General features: G+C 41.9%; 2 protein-coding genes across 3 annotated transcripts; one reads left to right on the top strand and one right to left on the bottom strand.

Annotated features, from left to right (window-relative positions):
- Positions 1–4515: 4515 nt before the first annotated feature.
- On the top strand, positions 4516–14275 carry ric8b (RIC8 guanine nucleotide exchange factor B). Of its 2 annotated transcripts, none has more exons than XM_068313039.1 (10): positions 4516–4699; positions 5140–5187; positions 5277–5906; positions 7350–7444; positions 7751–7901; positions 8252–8347; positions 8530–8674; positions 8752–8896; positions 9016–9135; positions 11610–14275. In XM_068313039.1, exons 1-10 carry the CDS (start codon positions 4616–4618, stop codon positions 11716–11718), a joined length of 1623 nt encoding a protein of 540 aa, XP_068169140.1. In that variant the 5' UTR covers positions 4516–4615; the 3' UTR covers positions 11719–14275. The 2 variants fall into 2 exon arrangements, with proteins under 2 accessions (XP_068169140.1, XP_068169139.1); XM_068313038.1 differs by having other exon boundaries at positions 8249–8347.
- Positions 14276–14593: 318 nt separating this feature from the next.
- Positions 14594–23085, bottom strand: si:dkey-103i16.6 (uncharacterized protein LOC557125 homolog). The gene is made up of 8 exons (XM_068313040.1): positions 22917–23085; positions 17408–17591; positions 16923–17114; positions 16148–16380; positions 15750–15850; positions 15470–15631; positions 15158–15370; positions 14594–15084 (listed from the first exon to the last, which is right to left on the bottom strand). The coding sequence occupies exons 2-8, from the start codon at positions 17581–17583 to the stop codon at positions 14884–14886; spliced, it is 1278 nt and encodes a 425-aa protein (XP_068169141.1). The 5' UTR covers positions 17584–17591; positions 22917–23085; the 3' UTR covers positions 14594–14883.
- Between the last annotated feature and the right edge of the window lie 1098 nt (positions 23086–24183).

Genomic DNA, 24183 nt, shown 5'->3' with positions numbered 1-24183 from the left:
TACCCTTGATGGAGGTGATTATATTTTGAGTAGCTTGAGCCTCACCATTGCTTTGTTCAGCTTGTTTTTGATTTGCCAAAAGGAATACTGCGTTGAACAGAAGGTGGGTCTTGAGTTTACATGGTACTAGATCACCTTAGGCAAACGATCGATGATAAACTTTACAATTCTACCATTGGATCTGTGGCTGTATGTCTTGGTCACTCAGCTGGAGGGAGGAGTAGGATCAAATGATGAGGAGCGGAGTTATCTGGACTGACCAGCAAAACACAAACTTGATGAGAGGGTGAAATGAAAATGTCTGGCTGAAGCCCCTGCCTGTCAGCTCGGTCTTGAATCCCCATCCCTGTAAGATTCACCATTGTGTCTTGGGGAAGGTAAGAGGTATGAAATCTGAGTGAGGATCCGAGTAATCAGGGGAGCCCTATGTAACCAAAATGAGAAATGTGTCTGTAGTATGTTCTGTGCCAAAGTTATGTCATGTGTCTAATCATGACCATAAAATTCATGGACATAATGTCAGGGTGGAGTTAGGATGATTAGAGTGTCTCATTTGAGAACTGCTGCACAGGGCACTTGCTCACTACATCATCTCTGCCTTGTTTTCATTGTTTTTAAAAAATATTAGAAGGACACAATCAAATCTATACTATCAAATAGAATCAAATCTATTGATAATAAATCTATATTATTAAATAGATTTGAGTATTTTAAATTTGAAACAATGTATCACATTAAATATTTAGATTTGTTGCATATAATGGCAATTTGTTTATTTTTAATGTCGTTACTATGATTATTAAAATAATGTAGCCGCAAGAGGACACAAGCCAGTGTCTTATTGTGCCGGTCCCAAGCCCGGATAAATACAGAGGGTTGCGTCAGGAAGGGCATCCGGCGTAAAACTTTTGCCAAATCAAATATGTGAATCAAACCCATGACTTCCATACCGGATCGGTCGAGGCCCGGGTTAACAACGACCGCCATCGGCGCTGTTGACCTACAGGGCGCCGGTGGAAATTGGATTACTGTTGGTCGAAGAAGGAGAGGAGGAAAGTGCGTTCGCACGAAGAAAGAGAAGAGGAACACCAAGAGTATAGGACTAAGAGTAGGGACGTTGAATGTTGGAACTATGACAGGAAAAGGTAGAGAGTTGGTTGACATGATGCAGAGAAGAAAGGTAGACATACTGTGTGTCCAGGAGACCAGGTGGAAAGGTAGCAAGGCTAGAAGTTTAGGAGCAGGGTTCAAGTTGTTCTATCATGGTGTAGATGGGAAGAGAAACGGAGTAGGAATTATCTTGAAGGAGGAGTTTGTTAGGAATGTCCTGGAGGTAAAAAGAGTGTCAGATAGAGTGATGAGCCTGAAGCTAGAAATAGAAGGTGTGATGTTCAATGTTGTTAGCGGGTATGCTCCACAGGTAGGATGTGAGCTGGAGGAGAAGGAGAAATTCTGGTCGGACCTTGATGAAGTGATGCAGAGCATGCCTAGAAGTGAGAGAGTTGTCATTGGAGCAGACTTCAATGGACATGTTGGTGCAGGAAACAGAGGTGATGAGGAGGTGATGGGCAGGTTTGGTATCCAGGAGAGGAACGCAGAAGGACAGATGGTAGTTGACTTTGCAAAAAGGATGGAAATGGCTGTAGTGAATACTTTCTTCCAGAAGAGGCAGGAACATAGAGTGACTTATAAGAGTGGCGGTAGGAGCACACAGGTAGACTACATCTTGTGTAGACGGTGTAACCTGAAAGAGATCAGTGACTGCAAAGTAGTGGTAGGTGAGAGTGTAGCCAAACAGCATAGGATGGTGGTGTGTAGGATGACTCTGGTGGTGAGGAAGATGAAGAGGGCAAAGGCAGAGCAGAAGACGAAATGGTGGAAGCTGAAAAAGGAAGAGTGTTGCATGACTTTTAGGAAGGAGTTAAGACAGGCTCTGGGTGGTCAGGAGGTGCTTCCAGATGACTGGACAACTACAGCTAATGTGATCAGGGAGACAGGTAGGAGAGTACTTGGTGTGTCATCTGGAAGGAAAGTAGATAAGGAGACTTGGTGGTGGAATGAGGAGGTACAGGAGTGTATACAGAGAAAGAGGTTAGCCAAGAGGAAGTGGGACACTGAGAGGACTGGGGAGAGTAGACAGGAGTACAGGGAGATGCAGCGTAAGGTGAAGGTAGAGGTAGCAAAGGCCAAACAAGAAGCTTATGATGACTTGTATGCTAGGTTGGACAGTAAGGAGGGAGAGACTGATCTATACCGGTTGGCAAGACAGAGAGATAGAGATGGGAAGGACGTGCAGCAGGTTAGGGTGATTAAGGATAGGGATGGAAGTCTATTGACAGGTGCCAGTAGTGTGATGGGAAGATGGAAAGAGTACTTTGAAGAGTTGATGAACGTGGAAAATGAGAGGGAACAAAGACTAGAAGAGGTTACTGTTGTGGACCAGGAAGTAGCAAAGATTAGTCAGGATGAAGTGAGGAGGGCATTGAAGAGGATGAAGAGTGGAAAGGCAGTCGGTCCTGATGATATACCTGTAGAGGTATGGAAGTGTCTAGGAGAGGTGGCGGTAGAGTTTCTGACTGGGTTGTTCAACAGGATCTTAGATAGTGAGAAGATGCCTGAGGAATGGAGGAGAAGTGTGCTGGTGCCCATTTTTAAGAACAAGGGAGATGTGCAGAGTTGTGGCAACTACAGAGGAATAAAGCTGATGAGCCATACAATGAAGTTATGGGAGAGAGTAGTGGAAGCTAGACTAAGGGCAGAAGTGAACATTTGTGAGCAGCAGTATGGTTTCATGCCAAAAAAGAGTACTACAGATGCAGTATTTGCTTTGAGGATGTTGATAGAGAAGTACAGAGAAGGCCAGAGGGAGCTGCATTGTGTTTTTGTAGATCTGGAGAAAGCTTATGACAGGGTGCCCAGAGAGGAACTGTGGTATTGTATGAGGAAGTCTGGAGTGGCAGAGAAGTATGTTAGAACGGTGCAGGACATGTATGAAGACTGTAAGACAGTGGTGAGGTGTGCTGTAGGTGTGACAGAGGAGTTCAAGGTGGAGGTGGGACTGCATCAGGGATCAGCTCTGAGCCCCTTCTTGTTTGCCATGGTGATGGACAGGCTGACAGACGAGGTTAGACAGGAATCTCCATGGACTATGATGTTTGCAGATGACATTGTGATCTGTAGTGAGAGCAGGGAACAGGTGGAGGAGAAGCTAGAGAAGTGGAGGTTTGTCCTGGAAAGGAGAGGAATTAAGACAGAGTACATGTGTGTGAATGAGAGGGACCCAAGTGGAATAGTGAGGTTAGAGGGAGAAGAGATCAAGAAGGTGGAGGATTTTAAGTACTTGGGGTCAAAAGTCCAGAGCAATGGAGAGTGTGGAGAAGAGGTGAAGAAGCGTGTACAGGCAGGATGGAACGGGTGGAGGAAAGTGTCAGGTGTGATGTGTGATAGAAGAGTTTCAGCTAAAATGAAAGGAAAGGTGTACAAAATTGTGGTGAGACCAGCGATGTTGTTTGGTCTAGAGACAGTGTCACTGAAGAAAAGACAGGAGAAAGAGCTGGAGGTAGCAGAGATGAAGATGCTGAGGTTCTCTCTGGGAGTGACCAGGAAGGATAGGATCAGGAATGAGTACATCAGAGGGACAGCACATGTTAGAGGTCTTGGAGATAAAGTCAGAGAGGCCAGACTGAGATGGTTTGGACATGTCCAGAGGAGAGATAGGGAATATATTGGTAGAAGGATGCTGAGTTTTGAACTGCCAGGCAGGAGGCCTAGAGGAAGACCAAAGAGGAGGTTTATGGATGTAGTGAAAGAGGACATGAAGGTAGTTGGTGTGAGAGAAGAGGATTCAAAGGACAGGGCTAGATGGAGGAAATTGATTCGCTGTGGCGACCCCTGAAGGGAAAAGCCGAAAGGAAAAGAAGAAGAAGAAGACTATGATTATTAAAATATTTTGTTGATGCGTTCAGTTTTAGTACAATATAAATTATTCTCAATATTTGATCTTGAAGTAATCCAAAACTATTGAAATTAGTTTACTCGATGGATAACCAGACATGCAACTTACTTGCAGTAAGTGACTTTAAAAGCAATCCGACCACATCTTGAATGAGACCAAGTATTCATGGTAGTTTTTTAAAACATATTTTCCATGTAAGCTTATACCACTGAATATTTAGTTATACTGTATATTCTTCCTTTAACTACTTCTGTTCTGTTCTGTTTTGTTACATGTGTCGAATTATAGGTAAAATCATTTTCATACACAGGCGGCAACAATTCTCTTGCCTAGAGGCTCTGAGATTATTGGTGTATGTTAACTTTATATTATTCATTTTACTTTTTATTTGTATATCATATTTTTATTTTATAGTCACCATGCTGCTGAACGGTGCACTGCGAACGTTGTATTTGATCAATATTTACAGTAACCCGAGCACCGATCACCGTTTCCTGCTCTGAGGTAGGGGCGGGTCTCTGGTGACAGCAGGGTTGGCTGCGACACACACCGCAGACAAACTTAGCTAGCCGGCCAGCTAGCTAGCTAGCTCCTAGCTGCACAACACGTATTGGTCACAACTAAACTAAGCTAGACATCTTATTTGTTCAGATATCCATCATGGATTTAGGTAATATCTTGACACAGCTTGAAATTGCGAACGAAGAGGAAATCTGTGAGCTTCTGAAGCAGTATAATGAAGAGGTAAGTGACGCCGCTGTTGTTTTTGTGTCCACCGTAACAAACGACGGTGCTAGCGTTAGCTGACTTGCTAAAAGCACTGCTTTGAGATCGATAACTGTTTTGATAGCCGGCTGAGGTGACAGTATTACCAGATAATATGTGATGTTGCAGTGGTAACATATTATAGAAAACGTAATTGTAAGGCACCAGGACGTTCATACGTCGTTTTGATGTCTTCTCCCTGCTCACAAATGATGTTAGCTACTGTACGCAGACTTCGTAAGTTAAGAAAATAACCAAAGTTTAACGTGAGATTCAAAGAAATCTTTTGACGATTAACCTAAAAGCTATTTCCATTACAAAGAGCCAGAGGTTTAGTTGTCATTAATCGTGCTAAGTATGTCTGTGTCATGTCAGGCCGAGTTGTTTTGTGTCATCTATACACATCTTATCTGTTTCAGAATAGTCATACCTTCGCTTTTGATCAAAAGGAAGAAACCCTACGGAGCGTAAGTACTTGTTATCTGCACACTTGTTTTTATAATTTGTAGCACAGTTATGTTAGTATCCGTGTCGTTTTCTTTATATATCTTTTCAGAAACTGTGTCGGAGTGTGTTGACGGTACTTGGGAGGCAGGTGCAGCCCATCTGTAAGAAGACATGTTTGGAGACACTACGCATCCTGTCCAGAGACAAACGTGTGCTAGCACCTGTAGCCACCAGGGAAGGCATAACGATCCTGGGAGGGATGGCAAAGTTGTGTACTGAAGAGGAAGTGGGTGACAAAGAAGATTCTAAGGAAGCTGCTGTGTTAATGGAGGCAGAGCGATTGGTGGTCGTGGAGGCCCTGAAGTGCCTTTGCAACGTGGTGTACAACAGTCCTGCTGCCCAGCAGGTTTGTGTAGATGTACAGCTGGCTCATGGCCTGTGTGCTAGCCTGCGTACCAGCCACACATGGCACCATGAGGTAGGCCTGTTCACACTGCGCCTTCTTTTCCTGCTGTCTGCCCTGAGACCTGATGTGAGAGGGGTCTTGAGGAAAGAACATGATGGGGTGAGACTCCTGTCGGAGGTGCTGGAGCATATTCTGGATGTGCAGTGGGTCGGGACCTATGAGACTACCTGTCCAGATCCGCAGGCCTTGCCCGTTCCTGCAGAAGACAATGAAAGAGTGATGGAAGCACTCAAAGCCATGTTCAACCTCACACTGTCTTATAATGGTGATGAGGTGAGTGTATTGTGGTTTTTATGACAAGTCTGTGAGGGGGGTTGTAAAGGTTCGCACTGCGTGTTGATGTGTTATTTCAGGTTTATAAAATAAGGCCATATAGAGCAGTGCAGGTGTACATCATGGGCCACAAAGATCATAAAATCTCATCCTCCCAATTGCCGAATTAAATAGTACTCTACCAGTTTATACTTTGGCCATGTAAATGAAATCATTGGCTGTTTTCAAAGTCCAGTTCTTTTCAGGGTCTCGCTTTCTTCAATGAATGCAATAAGAGGTTGCAGACATCTCTTTAATCACTTTAAAGGCCTTTCTCAAACTATAAACACTAACTTCACCAGACTTGACACACACATTCATCACAATGAAGAATTTTGCCTTTTGATATTGATCAATAAGTGTATTCTTTCCTTTTTTTTGCATTCAAGAAACTTCATAGTGTTTCACTTTTTTTCCCAACAACATTTTTGTTTTTTCCAATATTTAGTAAACATCCTTTTGGCCTCATTCATATACTCTGTAGCCCCACTCACTATAAACAACCTAATATGAATGTATGTCAGGTGATTTAATGGCCAAGGCATCTGGTGCACAACTCCAACACTCACCAAGGTCAAAAAGCTGTTGCTGATTCTTGAGGTTTCTTCTGTGAAAATAAATGATTGCACTGAAACCAGATTGGATGACATGTTGCTGCAGAATGCTGTTGGCCATGTGGATGAAATTGCCCTGAATTATGAATGTCACAAAGTGTCACCAGATAAGTGTGTCCAACTCCATGTTTCATGTTGGGACCCGCATACAGATGTTGTGTCTTCTCACATTTTGCTCCAAACACAACGTTTGGAGCATAATTCTAATTAAGACTAATGAAACCCAAAGTACAGACTCCACTGGTTTAAGGTCCATTGCTTTTGTTAATTTTTCTTAGAAAACTTCTTGTTAATCTCATTTGTCGGTAGTTTCACGACAGCAATTAGATCATGAGGGGCTGATTCAGTCTCTCAAGTAGTTCATATTGTTGTCTGCTATTGAATTAACTTACTGAATTAATCCTCTGCAGTAGAGGTATATCTTGGTCTTCTTCGCTATCTAATAGCTTCAGCTGATTTCAGAATATTATACTTGGTGATCTGATCTAAATTTGTTTTAGACACATATTTAATGCAATTTAGAATGACCAGATAAACCCAACACTGCCAGAAACCCAAATGTGACTTTATCCCTGCTCTTTGATTCTGTAGACATTCATCTTACCCTTTCATCACCATTTTTTAAAACAAAAAGTAGATTTGAAGTGTCTCATTTTTTTTCTGCTTTCAATTTGTGATGTTTTAAGGCAGATGTGCACCTAAGCCTTTCTTTACCATCCTTTAGCCTTCCAACAGAACACTTGAGCCACCCCATTTTGAATTAATGTGTTGCACATCCTTTATTTGATAGGAGGATGACCACCAGTTCCGAATAATAGCTGCTATCCTTCGGCATCTTCTGATGTTGAAAACTGAGACAGAGGAGAAAACAGAAGAAGCACACAGGTAAGAAGTCTTGACAGGAAATATATTGATGTTATCTTGTTGCATCTTTAGCCACACTGTATGATCAGATGGGTACAGGCATTCTGCAATACATGATTGGTGTTTTAGGCAAGAAACTTACTGCATTTTGCCCATATATAAAATAGGTATACAATATGGGATCTGTAACATCCCAAAAAGCTGTTGTTGGAGTTTTCATCCATCTTTTCAATTTTTGACCTTTAGCTTTTTGTAATCTGAAATAGTTTGGTCTAAAGTATTTATATCTAGAGAAGTCATCGTTGTGGGCTGTTTGTTTATTTCCAGTCATGCTGTAAACCTGCTGAATAACCTGCCTGTGTCCTGCCTGGACGTCCTCATTGATGTGCCTGTCCAGGGAGGACAAGAAAAATATGATGGGAAAAACATGGATGTGATCCAGGCATTGCTAGATTTTATGGAGAAAAGGATCAACAAGGTAAAGTTCATCCTCTGCTGAAAATTCAGAAACAACTTGACTTTAGGGTACAAACAATAGTAGGCCAGTACATTAACATCTATTATTGCTCTTCACAAGAACTAACAGAATCCAAGCTTATGAATTCAAAAGAGTTTTATGTAAATAAAAATAAAATGGCTCCATGCAAGCAGATTAAATTAAATAGCAGTAAATTACAGTATATCATCAATTGGGCTTCTCTTGTGTGTTTGTCATGCTGAAATGCTACATGATGGAGTCCCTCATATAACCCACAAATGTGCCGCTGGTTCAAATCCGTCCACTGTTCCTGCTTGTGAAGTGTCTGTGGTTTGTGTCACTCCAAGCAGGGCTCCAACTACAAAGAGGGTTTGACTCCAGTGCTCAGCCTTTTGACTGAAGGATCCAGGCATCACAGGGAGATCCGCAGATACATCAAAGCTCAGGTACGGAAGCTTCCTGACATAAATGGATGAAGTTTTAGTGGTGCATTTCTTTGCTCTTCTTAAAATTTTAAATTGTCTTAATAAAGTACTTAACTCCATACATGATCCTCAGTAGAGATTCTTGTTTTATTAAGCAACAACAAAAACTAATTCTTGACTATTCATAATGTCATCCTCTCCAGGTACTTCCTCCACGAAAAGATGTGAAAATCAGGCCAGAGATCGGCACAACCATCAAAAACAAGCTGGTCCGCCTTATGACACACGTCGATTTGGGTGTAAAGCAGGCAGCTGCAGAATTTCTCTTTGTCCTCTGCAAAGAAAGAGGTGAGCTTACTCTGATCTTATCTACAGCACGGGTCCCTGTCAGACTGAACATATGTTACTTTAACGTCATTTTGCAGTCGACAACCTGTTAAAGTACACTGGATATGGAAATGCAGCTGGACTGCTGGTGTATCGAGGACTTCACGAAGGAGGAAGAGGCGACACTCAGTACTCCGATGATGAAGACTCAGATACAGAAGAATACAAATGTGCAAAACCTTTGTGAGTGCTAGGCTTTGGACTGGGAGTTGAGGCTTGACAGATGTTTCATCTTGTTTGGAGTGTGTGTATATGCTTTGATTACATATGAAGCAGTTTACAGTTCAGTTGTCTCCTTCCAGCATTAACCCCATTACTGGACATGTGGAGGAGCCGATGCCGAATCCAATGGAAGAGATGACAGAAGAACAAAAGGAGTACGAAGCCCAGAAACTCATTAATATGTTGGACAAGTTGTCAAGGTAAGTTTATTGAATGAGGAAGAATGCAAACTTCACGGAACATCTGGGTTGATATGAATTTGTGGTGGGAAGAAATTAATAATTAAATAGATCATGGCACATGAATGCATTGATTTCCTAATTTAATTAATTATGGACCATTATAAATATGCTTTGATTTAAATGTAGCTTGTATCTCCACTAACAAAAAAAATGGGTATTGATCAAAGTCAAAAATTAAATTTAACAAAATGCAATAAAATTTCATTATCTTAAGGCCTTTTGGTCACGCAGAAAGACGTGCAATATATCTTTTTTTGTGTGTTTATTTTCCAATATACAACGCCTGGCAAAAATTATGGGATCACAACACTCTTGAGAATGTTGAATGAATGCTTTTTTTTATTTTGTACATGTGGTAGTAGACAATAAAATAGACCGAACAGAAAAACAAACAAGATCATTGAAAGTACACAAAATAACAATAGTCAAAGCAATGATTCCCACACGTCCAAAAAGGAGTCAATAGTTTCATTTAGGAAAATTTAATCACAGACACGGTATAAAACTATCTTTGGCTCAAAATGCCAATCTCCTGGCTTTGAGAAACATTAAAAATAATGTAATGTTACTTTTTTGTTTTTAAGATCAAGTACAGGGTAAAAAACAGAATTACTCATTTCTAATATTTTGGAATCATAAGTAGAAATATAACACTACTAGTACTTTGGTGCACCTCGTCTGGTTCTTACAACAGCTTGAATTCACTGAAACAGCTTCTGACAAACAGTATTCTTCCAGAACTCAGATATTATGAGTTATCATTTGTCAGGAGTGGCGGTATCTGTCATGATCATCCAAATCAAGCTTGTCTGATTCTTCAGCTTCAGTCAGAATTTTTGTTCGTTCGTACCTGGTTGGAGGGGAGACGCATCCTCTAGTAAACATAACTGTGGAAATTCAGGCGTCCCTTCATCTGGATTTGAATCCACATCCAAATACATGAGATGTATACAGAGCACTTGGGCCAACTTCCCTATAATTTTCGATAATGAGATTTTTTTGGCACTGTACCTCACAAGGTCTGGCACAATGGAGAACTCAATGGCAAGATTGAAAAAGATGTTGTCGAACATTCTGCCAACTGAGATGAAAGATGCCACAGAAGTCTTTGCCATATAATGAATTGTTCCTTCCGCAAAGTCTCCAAGAATGACTGACTTTCAAATTATTCATTATTATTGTTTTCTCTAGTTGTGTTTGTGCTGACCTTTCTTTAGTGAGCAGAAGCCGATGTTAGTCGAGCCTCTACAAAGGTAACCGTGAGCCTTCTCCCTGCCAACCAGGTTATCAAAGGAAGAATCTCTTGCCGTTAGATTCAGCTTCAATTAGGCTGGACTTCCAGCGTTACAGCATTCAGCTGGAGGACAGGGAAGCTGCCAGCACCAGCATAACCCTTGCACTGTTAATTATCACCTAATTGGCAGACGCAGCTGTCTTGTTGGTTTTGGTTCCTGTTATGCGTGGCTTTCAGGTTTTTAATAACTTGATGTGTCCTGACGTTATTATTCTCTTTCATTGGTAAGACAGAGGGTGGACTGAGGCGTCGTAGACCAGGTAATTTGGGTGGAAATGTGGACAAAGAGAAAGACACTGTTGTAAAAAAAAAAAGCAGACATAGGAAAGCTGACCTTGCCATTGTTGAGCCAAAGAGGGAGTTAAGTCATAATGAGACACGTGCGGCCAGAAGAGGAAGATTCCTTTGTGACTACTCCCTCTTTCTTCTCCTCCGTGGTAAAGGAGATGTGAGGACATTGGAGAGGTTCTTTCACAGTACAGGCTCTAAGGAGATCAGGCAGAGCCCTGCAGGAATGTACTCACATAACTGCTTAACTGGTCCTTCAATTAGCACATATTTTTTACCCCCCCACCCCACTTCCAGAGCACCAGTCTGCTACTGCTGAGGAGAGGAGGCAGTTTGTTTCTGTAATTGGGAGAGATGTTGCATGATTTTTTTTATCTTGTTAATCCTCATGCTGGTGATGTTGAGGTTTGGACCGGAGTCTCCTTCCCAATGAATGCAGATTGTTCCCTTCTTAAATTTTGGGTAATTCTCTGATAAATTGTCTTGGAGGGCGTGGCGACCCGGTGCAGGTATAATTGGATTAGGATGAAGGGGAAGCTGTGGCTTTGAGAAGATTAGTGTGGGTGCTGATCCTGTAATTAAACTGCCACAGAGAGAAAAGGCGCAGGGCAGAGGGGGAAGAGGATGGCCAGACGGACTAGTGTCCATGCCAGGGGGAGGGGGCTGTCTAGTGAGGGTCCTTCAGCCCTGGATGGAAGAGTAAAGATGTACAAGTGAAAGCCCTCTAAAGGCTCTGTGGATACAAAGGTTCTCCACCTGAATTGGGATTTGTCCACAAAAATGTTTACTTTTTAGACATACCTTTGTCCAGCGAGATGTTCTAACTATAAATCTGTTTTTGTGTCCACAGGCAGAACGTGATCCGGCCGATGGGGGTGAGGCCAGACGGGACGTTGGCTCCACTGGAGGAAACTCTCTGTGACGCCCCAGAGGAAATCTCTGCATCAGACTCTGACTAGGATACTGAGCTCAACGTCCCCCCAATCACGTCTAAAGCTGTGTCCCATTTCAAGGGTTGGATCCTCTGAAGGATGGGGCCCCACAAAAGTGACCCCTTCAGAGGTAGAGGACTAAATCCATATCTTCATTTACCATCAAAGTGTATAGAGCAGATGTCAGTCAAATTCCACATTGTACTGATCTCTCCCCAAAAAATGACTCCTCATACATCACTGGACTTAGAGATCAGCAGAATGTGTGTTTCTGTCAAATCTGTCCAAACTAATGTCAAATTCAGGCTCTGATTTTCAATAAGTCATCTAACGGAGTTATAATTGTGGTAACTTACAAGTTTTGATAATAGCATTAACTTCACCAGTTTTAATGCTTCGCATGCAAATATTCTACAAATGGCAAAGTATGAAATTAAAGGTAAATACATCCAATAACTTCTGTTTATCTGCATTTCTATGCCTGGGTAAGTTATTTACAATGTGCTGGGTAATTGTCAATCAATCAACTTTTATTTATGTAGCGCTTAATCACATCTGAAGATATCTCAAAGCGCTTAACAGATAGAAAGCGCTTTGAGCAGAAGCCGATCTTAGTCGAGCATCTACAAAGGTAACCGTGAGCCTTCTCCCTGCCAACCAGGCCCTCCAGAGCAAGCATAAGCGATGGTGGCAAGGAAAAACTCCCTCATTGAGGAAGAAACTCTGGGCAGGACCCAGGCTCTAGAGGGCGGTCATCCGCCTTGACCTGTTGGTTGGGAAAAAGAAATACACTGGGGACAGAGATAGGTCAAGTAAGAGTGACAAAGAGAGAGAGAGTGGCAGATAGGGCAGATTGAGTATAATGTCCATAGTGAGCTGAAGTCTGGGTTATTGGCCCCTGACTGAAGAACACTTGGGCACATTGTTCATTAATTGACTGATGCAGGGCTCAGTGGTATTTGTCTACATTGTGGCAAGTAAAATGGCCACGTGGTCATGTGAATTTAACATGAGCAGCTCAGTGACCTGATTGGTCAAGCCAGCTTTCTGTGCAGTACCATTCAAGGGTTCTAGGGGTGACACAAACAGGTTGCCACAAGTTTTGAACAAAGTTGAGCAAACACTAATCTCCCTGATCAGACGTGTTAAAATAAACATTACCATTGAACCCTGTGGTGATTAGAGAATTTTGGAACGCTAAAATTACCCATCTCATCCAAGAAGCTGCCTTTTTTTGGCCTCATCAGTCTTTCAGTGCACCGTTTCCAGTGCATTGAGTCATGTGACTGTTAATGATCCAGTCCTGAACTGGGACACAGCTCAGCTTGTTACAGGAAACTACAGAGTGTAAATGTACTCGGTGCGGCAGAGGTGCAGTGCCATCAAAAACAATGGGAGCCCACCCCTCCCATGGTTACTTTTGCACCATTTTAAACATTTTGTTGCTCCTTATGTTGAGATAATAGAATTAATAATTTGCTGGGTCTTGTGTATCTCCTGTAAAGAACTGCTGGTATGTTGAGTGTATTTGGGTCTGAGAATCATTCCTTTGACTGTATATTTTTTCCATGTTTTTTTTACATCTGTATTTCCAGATGAATCAAGTGCACATCTTATACACACATTTGAATATACTTTACCGTGCACCTAGTTTTTGATTTGCATGAAGCCTGTGGAGTGTGGTCTGGATAAATGATGGGAATAGTCACCTGATTCTTTCAGTCTTGACAAATGTCAAACACATTTTTCTAGTCTGTTTTGCCAAACCTGCATGTTTTTAAAATGGTTCAATGTGAGTTTTTAAAAAAAAAAAATATCAATTTTATATAAACTCACAGGTTTTAGTGTTTGTATGAACTATTCCTTCAATTCTGTACAATTTAATTTAAATGCTATCAGCTGTGTGGTTGTTTCACAACAGACGTTTGCCCCTGGATTAAAAATTCTGGATTTTGTATCATTTTGTTGTAAATCACTGTTACAGGGATTTGTGACAGTTCTTTTGATAGCTTAAACATTGATGCATTGACCTGTGAACCACTACTGTCTACACACAGGATATCCAGAAAGTTAATCTGGGAGGCGCGAACCATTGCCTTGCAAGATATTCTGCAACCACAAACCCTGAATAACCTCGTTACTATTTGCCTGCAAAGAATCCTACATCTTTATGCATGCTTTTCACTTTGATCTGTTGATCAGTTAATTTTTGTGCTTCATCCTCCATGTCAAAGTATGGGAACAATATCTTTTTTTTTTTTGCAATTGTGAGTAGCACCACCTTTTTATGCAGCAAGGCCTCCACTGAAATGTTAATAAACTGTAGAAAAAGAGAAGTTGTCAGTTTTTGAGCCGTACTACATAAACCTAATAAAGCATTGGTCCCCAACCTTATTTACAAAGATTTAAAGTCAGACAAGATTTTTATGGACCGGCCTTTATGGTGTGGCGGATAAATACAACTAAATATGACCAGCATGAAACTTTTTCATTCCAAATCATAAAATGTAAATGATGTAGGTTATATATACTTTGTGTGGCCTGGTACCGGCCCGTGGGTTGTGGACCACTGGAATAAAGCACTTGGAGCACAGACATCTGTCAACGTGATCATTAAAAGTTGAAAGTCCCCATTAACTTATGTTGACTAGGTATTTTTCTCCATACATCCTAATGTCCTGGATTTGGTCCCGATTGTGAAGATGGTGGAACATCATAAGTTCTCCATGTCTGTTTAGAGTCAATTTCAAGTGTTTTGTGGTCAAACATTGAAGTGGAGGTTATGAGATCATCTGACTCATTCATGTAAACAAGTCAAAAAATATTCGAGTCACAATTTTATTAAATACTTTTTAAAATACACCACTGAATGAATAGAAAACAGTTTACTGACATGGAACATATAAAAATACATCATTTTGTTTAATAGTTCTTTTACAAAACTCTTAACTACTGTTCTGGATGGACCTTCCTTCTTAAAGTGGAAGTGCTTTCAATGTTAGCCTTTAAAACCATCTCTTCACATAAATATGAACATAGCTGGAACATGACTGACTCCGATCGAGAGGTAAGATGATGCACATTCACTTGACTGCACACTAAGACCAGCTAAACAAGTAGACTGAGGACCAGTCTTCAGTGTGGTGTAGCCCAAACTTTTCCAGTGCCTTTGTTTATGGAGCATGCAGGCTCTCAGTTGCTCAGACCGGACGATACGGAGCTCTTGCTGTCCGTCTCAGAGTCGGTCTCCTCGCTGTAGCTGCTGGCTGCTGTTTGAGCTGCTGGTCCGGACATGGATATCTCCATCAAACCTGCAGGCTCAGACGCACCTCTGGACTCGCATTGCTTCTGTTGGCTCATTGACAGAGGACTGCTTACCAACGAAGGCATTGTCTGCAGGCAAGGACATTACCGTCAGTCAGAAAACAGTTTAAAATAAAGCATGTGCAGCATGCATTAAACCCACCAGGACTTCCTGCGTCCTCATCAGCTCTTCAATCTCATCATTCCAGCCAAGCATTTCAGCAAACCTCCGTACTGTTTCCTCCAGGTCTCCCAGTTCCATGTGGTCCCCTCTCCGGAGGGGAATGTTCTCAAAGGGTCCCACGGCGTGTCGGTTCAGGAGGAGACGTGGAACAGTGGAGCGGACTGTGTTGATGAGGCTGGCAAACGGCTCAATCTGGAACAGTTTGGTGATTTTCTTCTTAGTTATAACTAAGATCAAGGTTTAGTTACTGACAAAGCAATGAAAGTCCTGGATAATATTTAAAGTGCTTACCTGTAAAGATGTGCCCATAATTATTAGCAAGTCTGCTTTGCGGAAGTCTTTCGTGTGAAGAGAATACTTCTGTGGCAGGTCCTCTCCAAAAAACACCACATCGGGTTTGACCGTTGCAGCGCAGAACGAGCACGTCGGGATCTTGTCATTCATGATGGCGTGCTACAAAGTAAACACTAGTGAGCAAATGACGGAAGCAGTGCTGCAGCATTCAATTATTAAATGCAGTAAATTACTGCATTTAATCTGAATGTTCCTCTGATCAGGGAACCAGACGTACTTTGGCCTCCTCTGCAGGGTAGGTAGTGTAGCACAGGTGGCAAGAAGCTGTGGCAAAACTACCATGAGCTTCCACAAGTTTTTCATCTGGGATGCCGCACACTGTTGAGACATTTAATAGACGGTATGACAGGAATGAGAGAATAAAAAACCCCAAAGCAAAACAGAGAAACAAGTTAGGTCAGCTAAACCAATGATCATCACAATTGTTGGTCCGTTAATTTAAAAAACTGAGTTCAATTTAACCGTGAAAAACACAAACTGCACACATGCAGCATGTCTCATTGGGGTGCATTAAAGGGCGTGGATGTAGAACATTATCAAGTCAAGTCAATTTAGAAATACTCCTGTACATCTGGCCAACTGAAGACTATTTTCATTCTTTGGGATTTCACTCACGTTTCTCCAGACCGTCGATGTTCTGGGTGTACATTCGGAGCAGCAGGCCTTTGTGATGGAGCATGCGGATGAAGTAGTGGATATAGTTGGGTCGGTGGTTGCCGGGATACAGAGCCTTGGCCAGGGAGAAGAAAGGCTGTGGGTCGTTGGAAAAGTAGTCAATGTTGAAAATGGCTTCTGGGTAGGGGACGTTGTACTTCTCCAGGTTGGCGTAAAGACCTGTTCCAGGAGTTCTGAAAAAGTTAGTCATTTTGATTTGAGAGAATCCAGAAGTCAGGCTCTCAAAGTTGAGATCACTTTTAAAACAAAGACACCAGAGCCAGTCTGTTTATAACCTTCAGAGGAAAGAGACCTTCACCACTTCCTCACTGAGAAGTATTCATGAGCATTCAAACCAGCAGCATTCTTTACCGAACCTGGGACCACTCCCAGCTATGCTAATACAGTAAATTAAGATATAACCCAACTCAAGTCATCAGTCAACTGATGAAACCATCAAAATCTCTCATAGAAATCTAAGACAAAAAATACCAAGAATATAAGAAAAATTAAATGCTTTTCACTGATCACTGAGGTTACCTTTGTTTTGACCTGTCCTGCCTCCAGTAATTTTGAAGAGCATTTGTGGCTGATGTGTGTGTGATTCATGCAGTGTTCATTATGTGTGTGCATTTTAAGTTTAATATTTTCTACACTTTAGGCTGAAACATAACAGGATAAAAACAGACACCTCCCAAGATTGTGGAGGGACGGTATAAAACACACCCACACCCACCTGAAGTCTGGGATCCCGCTGGCTGTGCTGATTCCTGCTCCTACCACCACCACCAAGTTCTTACAGCGGCCGAGTTTCACCAGCCGAGCCACAGAGGATACACCGCCCCTGGGGGGGGCTGTGGTAGATCTGGACCCAGAGGATGAACCCATCTTCACACACTCACCGCCACCTTTTGACATTTCTTCTTGACTGTAGAGGAAGACCAAGACACATGGAAAACAAATACACAAAATGGAAAGTAGAAAGTGTGTAAATCTTTATTTTATATTTTGGATCATATTTCCTGCTCTCAGACCCAGTGCTTTGTCTGGACAGCTTTGTTTTGCTTCACACAGGTGAATTATACCTGGTTTCTTTGCGTTTTCTCCATTGTTAACTTGATAACATTCTGCTCTTGCTTATAGTTTATATTTCTGACAGCTGTAATAGTCCGCTATGATTTGCGTGTTACAGAAACAGGAGCTCCAGTGACATGCCCTCACCTGTTGACCCTCATCTGACTGGGGTCCTGATCCAAAGCCGAGTCCGTCAGCTTCTGTCGTTTTCCATACGCACCAGGCTCGGGGTCCTGGTGGTCTGTGAGTCTTGCCTGGGACTTGCGAGTTACTCTAGTGACTGTAGGCTGGGTGGATTTTTTATTCCAGTTGTACCTGTTCATCCCAACAACTGTTGAAAGTGACCAAAAAACAACAAAAACCAAGAACAACTCATTGACTGATATAAAACAATGGCTGCTCACAAGCTGTAACACAAAACAGGACATTTTTCCTTATTTTCCAAGACTTTTTTTTGTGCAATTTCCTTTTCCAGCCGCACTAATTAGATTGACTTGTTTTCAGTGCTTTGCTTTACACTGCCCCCCCTCCCTCCCTCCCTCCCTCCCTCCCCCAACCCTCCATCCTCTGTGTCCCATATTTAAAAAGCTGTTACAATGAAGTTATTGGGGCATCCTTTTCTCTTCACTCCCTTTGCACAGAGAGGAGCTGAAATGTGTTAAAACTGTCAACTGTCGAACAAAAGGCAAGGGCCGCAATATATTAAGCAACCCCCCCCCCTCCACTCAGCAGCTATGCTAATACAGTCCACAGCTGTGGCAGCTTTACTGCTCAGGGAAAGCGGAGGACCGTAGAGAAGAGGGACGGGGTGGGGAATGAGTTAAAAAGAGGTGGCAGAGGTGAAAGGGAGCCATAGATTGACTGTGTGTCAACAAAACCAGCTGGGGGAGAAAAGAGGATGCCCCCTAACGGCCTCCTCAGATTGAGGGGAAAAAGGGAAAAGAGAGGAGGGGGTGCAGAGATAAATGATACAGAGGCAGGATTCAATAAAGATGGAACAGAGGAGAAGGAGGAGAGGAGGGGTGGGGCAGTTCTTTTCCTCAACTATTCCTGGCCTTTAAACAGCTCCAGAGAGGAATGAGTACGAGTAATCAAGGAGGAAACCAAAGAGCTACAACCCATAAAACACGACTGCTTCAGAGGGCAGCAGGAGATAAGACTGGCACCTCTCCAGGAGAAACCTCCTCGCCACCGGAGGGGACGGCAAGGGAGAGGACGGGTCACTAAAGACTGTCAGAATGGAAGCATCCCCAGAAAAAACAAGCAACTTGTGGTTATCAGTGGCTCGGTGAAGTAGTCCAAAAGCTTTAGAGAACACTGAAAGAAAAATGTTACGAAAAAGGCAAAACTGGTAAATTATTAGTTAATTTATACAAGTAAAAAAAAAAAAAAGATCAGCTGTCAAGGCACTAAATCTTCTTTCACTTTGCCTCCTTGAAAGGCTGCTGCTCCCACATCACTACCTCCCTAAACACATCCTACAGAACTATTAAAAACAGCAGGAGGGTGAACCTTTCTGCTTTTGTTTGGGTTTCTCTCAAAAAGACACTGCAGAGTACAGGCAATATATCAGCTCAGTTATTAAGCTCTCACACAGGTGGCGTGGCGTCGCCTGCAGAACCTCAACATGTTCTCATCCCACCAGTCACGTCTGTTCAGGATAGACTGGAGGAGAAGCCCTGAACTCAAATGGGCAACTTCGAATTGAATGAGCAGGGAAAGCAAATGCGGAACTTACATTAGCTGTACTGGACATTATGGATCGAATAGATTAAACTGGACTCAGGGAAAACGTTAGGAGATATAGTCTGAAGGAGAGGCTGGAGCAGCAAACAGAAGTGAACAGGATCTAAACCACCCGAAGTGTTACAGTATTATCTGTCCAAAAGAATCACATACACAGGCGCACAATCATCTTTTTTTTGTTTCAAACATGTTTCTTTTTTAATCTGATTGACTTAATTGTGAAACAAATTGAATTTTTATTCTTCAATGGCAAATAAATCCCTGTATAAATGACAAAGGGCTCACAGGGGATTTCAGGGCCCCCCTTTTGCCGGGGCCTTCCAAACCAGTCAGTCTCGCAGCTCTTCAGTCAAGAAGTTGAGCCCCGTGTCTCCCGGTGTCGGACCACCATGGGTGTCACTGCTCATATGACAGTTATGGTCATCTCATTAGGATGACCTGACAACACTGGACACACCTCGGTGCTCACGGTACCATCAGAGCAGTCAGGCCACGGATTAACCCTCCCACAACAAACCACGAAAGAGCATCAAGAAAAAAGCTTGTTAGAATAAAAATGAAGCAGCTGTTGGTTTTTAATTCTTGCTGATTAGGAGCAGGAAACTCCTTTTTAATAGGGAAAATGATTGTAATGCAATAATGTGTTTTATAACTTTAACGACTTGTAACATATTGCTTATATTAAATTTTTTGAATGCTTGGAAAATGGTGTTTTGATCAATTATATGAATTATTAATCATGAACACACTGATTTTCTCACAATTTAATTCTTCATTCAAATTATCAGTGAAATGATTGTTTACATTTTATTTACCTCAATATGCCTTCATGGAATGTTGAGTTTGTCTATCTGATGTTTGCTTCATATTAACTCTTTTGGTACCTTTTGGTTGTTGGAGAGGGCCTTATAAATATTTATCAGTGTGAGCTGGCAAAGTCATTTGAGATAAGTAAAACTTTCTTTAAAGTTCTTTAAATAATAGAAAACTCAATGGAAAAATTCTGTTCTACAAGCAATCAAAAAATCCTTCCTTCTTGTGAATACCAAAAGCAGTGTTTTTGTAGCCCTGGTTCCATTTTTCAGTTCAGTGTTATAAAAGTATTTATAAACCTATAAATCATTCACTAAAGAGACAAATCATCAAATACCAGCTCCTCAGCACTCAGCCTGACTAACATGTCCGATCTGTTTTAAAGGACATGAGAGTTTTCCTCCTGGTTGCAACCCCAGCATTTAACCCTCCACTTTGAGCTGAGACACACACACACACAAACAGAAACACACACACGGTAGCCATAGAAACCTCTTGATTCCTTAGTTGAAGAGGCAACAGCTCACAGTTTCCTGCCCCACCTGCTCTCTAATGATGCGTCTCCGTGTAGAGTCATTGTTGCACTCCCAGTTGACACAAAGCAGTAAGTCTTAATGTGTGTTAATATATTGTTTGCACACACAGAGTGGAGGGATGCTGATTGAGAGCTAATTGTGCCCAGAGGGGGGATGGCTAACCAATGACTTCTGCCCCATTACTGTTCTGGTGGTCATACCCGCTCCAAACTACACAGCTGTCTAATGATGGGATGAGGTATTTTTAGGTGACAAAGGTGTCCTCCTTGTCACCCTTACAAAAATGTTAGTCCAGCACTACTAATAACAGGTATTATGACACACAACAAACAAAAACACAACTCAGAACACAAGTCTCCTCCAAAGCAGCTCCGATTTCCCAAAAGCAAAAATCTTTTGAATGTTTGGCCCTCCTATATGACTCTGACCAGAATAACTGATCACAAGACTTGGAAAATACATCATTATTTTGATTGTTCAAGGAAAACATTTCATCAATTCTGGTTTTCTTTGTAATTCAATGCTGTAACTTTTGTCTCTTAAATGAAACAGAACTGTTACTGCTGCGATCTTATGATAGATTTTTTTTTAAAAAAGTTCTTACCAGATATAAAGCTTTTTCTTTGAACCAAACTATTACTCCTTTAAATACAATCAAACCAAACAGTCGAACCATAACTGAAATCCTACTATCAGATCATAAACTACTTGTTAAGGTCTCAGAATTTCAACATTTGCTTATTTGGTCAAAACCAGTAAAATGACCACTAAATTATTAGCAGTACAATTGGTACAGTACATACAATATTTGGAAAACACTCGATGTTGTTGTGGACATATTTTATCATAGTTATATCTGATTATGTGAGACAATCCTAATTTTTATACAAAAAATACTGTACAGCAAATAGCAAAAAGTAGTTTAAAAAGTAGAAACTGCATTGGTTGCGTCCGTTTTGAGGTCCGCAGAGGAACAACTAACCTGAGATTGCACTGACACCTGCTGGGGAGTACGTGTCATTACACACAAAGGGTAGGGGCGCTAAAAGGGCGGAGGCTGCACACCAGCGTGACTGAGCTACACACACACACACACACACACACCAGTGACTGAGCTCTCCACACACACACACACACACACACACACACACACACACACACACACACACACACACACACCAGTGTGACTGAGCTCCACACACATCACACACACACACACACACACACACACACACACACACACACACACACACACACACACCAGTGTGACTGAGCTACACACACACACACACACCAGTGTGACTGAGCTACACACACACACACACACACACACACACACACACACACACACCAGTGTGACTGAGCTACACACACACACACCAGTGTGACTGGGCTCCACACACACACACACACACACACCAGTGTGACTGAGCTCCACACACACACACACACCAGTGTGACTGGGCTCCACACACACACACACACACACACACCAGTGTGACTGGTCTCCACACACACACACACACCAGTGTGACTGGTCTCCACACATGCACGAACGCACACACACACACACACACACACACACACACACACACACACACCAGTGGGACGGCTCTATTTGTCTTAGTTTGGAAAAAAAAACATCTCAGAGCAAGCCTAGCCTATCCCATAACACCATGGGGATGGGGGGTCGTTGGGGCACCATCATATGGTGCGTGTTTGGCAGCTGACCCTGGCGGCACCTCTCTCTCCAGGTTAGAGCAGTTAGAGCAAGAGAGGTACCAAAAAACTAAATGGTCCAATTCTAAATGACAAAAGTTTTGATAAAAAGACTGCTCCAGGGTTTGGTTGTTTTTATTGCAAGATTGATATTCTTAGACTGAATCCTGGTACATTATACATGTAGTTGTTCTTAGTGGTTAACTTCAAAAATGTGTCCCTGGACTCCAGAACAAAGTAACTGTTGTCACTGCTGATGTGGCTGATTCATCAACATTAGAATATTTTATGGTGGTGGTGGAGAGAGGTTAGCCATTCATCCTTTGCAGGATTGGGGATGTTTAGGACTGTTAGAGGAAGCCATTAAAAATGTTTGTCATTGAAAGACAATTACATCGATATAAAAAAAAAAAATTAAAAGTTTTTTTTTCCTGCAACAGTAAACAGGAGGTGGTGGCCTGTAGAAACTAATTTAGTGTCAGATCGTTCCTCATCTGGCCTGAGGGCACAGGAAGCAGAACATATTCTGGCTGGTGGACCTGAAACTAAATGGGATGCATGACAACCTTTGTGAGGGACACATGGAACAATGAGTGATCTTAATATTTATCCTTAGACTTGTGTGTGTGTGTGTGGGGGGGGGGGGCTGCTGTTAACCATACTAATGAGGATGCTTATGGAGTTAGATAATGACTGTTAAGTAACAAATATATGTAAGCCCATTCATAGCCCAATTAAATTTGTGACAAGTTGACATGATAGTAATTCTAATAATGATAATAAATAATAATCCGTTAGCGTTTCATGAGGGTTATCATTCATTCATGTATTGCCATAACTACCTGTGTTTGCAGTCAGCAGATCCTTTGCACGGGGAGCAGTTTGCGGCCTTAGTGGAGCCACTCGAAATGCTTCGTATCCAAACAGGAGCCTCCAGGTTTTCTTCAACACTGAACTCTGATGATGTGATAATCTACGAGCCGCTTCGGTCAGACCAACATGATTGCGGAGTGAAGGTGTCTCCTTCTTCTGGCACACAGGAACTTATCTGCATGCCGCCCCCAAGAGGAGTTTAACAGGACAGAGGTGCCACTCTGTCCTGGTTTCTTGGTCATTTTCCTGGTTTCTCCACAAGCAACAATCAAGAGTGGAGTCACATCATGATTTTGTGCAAATTCATTTTCGCTAGTGTGTGTAGTGTGAAAATAACAATCTATTTTTAATCCTTGTTAACTTTTAATCATTAAAAGTATCGTCCTGTCAGCACAGCCATTGGGAGGGTATCTGGTTAGTCCATCCTGCCTAATATTATCTCTTATTGTTTGGTCATGTAGAGACCAATTAGGAGTGAAAAGAGTTCTTTCTGCTGTGATGTTGTTTCCTAGATGCTGCATTTGGTCTGTTGTCTGATGGACAACCCCATATCCAGCAGCCAGTGGCATGATTGTGGTCATGTTTCCTTAGATGTTGCATTCTCATCCTTTTTCTCCCAAGAGTTGAGATTTTTCAGAGGTTTGTGTTGATTTCAACAAGGAGCTGGCAATTTCATATTAGTCAGATTACATCACCATGGATTTTTCTCTGAAATTGTGTTTTAAAATTGATAGTCACATGAACAAATCAGTGAATAGTGACCACATTGAAAGTCTAATCATCTGTAGATGTGCATCTTCACCACAAAGAAAATATTTTCTTAGAGTGGACCAAACAATTGTCATAGAGCCACTAGTTCTTCTCTGTCTTTTTTCCAACCACTTTCTACTACTTTGAACTGTATAATTGAAAAAGCTGTCAATATTTTTAAAAGGAAAAAGATTCTGGATCTGTTTTTCTTGCTGGATCCCTTTCAAACAACATAAAAAAAGCAGATGTCAATGAAAGCATAACCTCCCTGTTGTAGTCAAGAAATCTCTAAAAGCCGGAAACAAGGGTATAAATCGAAGGAACAGTGAAGCTAGCAAAATAAAAACAAAAAATAATGTTTCATTTCCACTGATAGGTCATTCAATCCTATGGTTGTTTAAAACCTGACACATAACACCCATTTGTACAATAGACTATCTTTGATTCCAAATTCGAAAACATGGATACGTCACTTCCGCTCTTAGG

Source organism: Antennarius striatus, chromosome 4 (genome assembly GCF_040054535.1).
Source record: "Antennarius striatus isolate MH-2024 chromosome 4, ASM4005453v1, whole genome shotgun sequence".
In the NCBI taxonomy this organism is placed as follows: domain Eukaryota; kingdom Metazoa; phylum Chordata; class Actinopteri; order Lophiiformes; family Antennariidae; genus Antennarius; species Antennarius striatus.
Note: the sequence above shows the minus strand (reverse complement) of the source record. Positions and strands in the feature narration are given on the sequence as shown.

What these genes read in the sequence shown, in the direction of transcription:
- ric8b (XM_068313038.1), top strand. Translation starts at nt 4,616, where the DNA reads ATGGATTTAGGTAATATCTTGACACAGCTTGAAATTGCGAACGAAGAG. An exon ending in TGGAGAAAAGGATCAACAAG is followed by an intron (nt 7,902 to 8,248) that starts GTAAAGTTCATC and finishes TGTCACTCCAAG; the next exon opens with CAGGGCTCCAACTACAAAGA. An exon ending in TGTCCTCTGCAAAGAAAGAG is followed by an intron (nt 8,675 to 8,751) that starts GTGAGCTTACTC and finishes GTCATTTTGCAG; the next exon opens with TCGACAACCTGTTAAAGTAC.
- si:dkey-103i16.6 (XM_068313040.1), bottom strand. Translation starts at nt 17,583, where the DNA reads ATGAACAGGTACAACTGGAATAAAAAATCCACCCAGCCTACAGTCACT. An exon ending in AGCGGGATCCCAGACTTCAG is followed by an intron (nt 16,381 to 16,922) that starts GTGGGTGTGGGT and finishes TAACTTTTTCAG; the next exon opens with AACTCCTGGAACAGGTCTTT. An exon ending in TGAGGACGCAGGAAGTCCTG is followed by an intron (nt 15,085 to 15,157) that starts GTGGGTTTAATG and finishes CCTTGCCTGCAG; the next exon opens with ACAATGCCTTCGTTGGTAAG.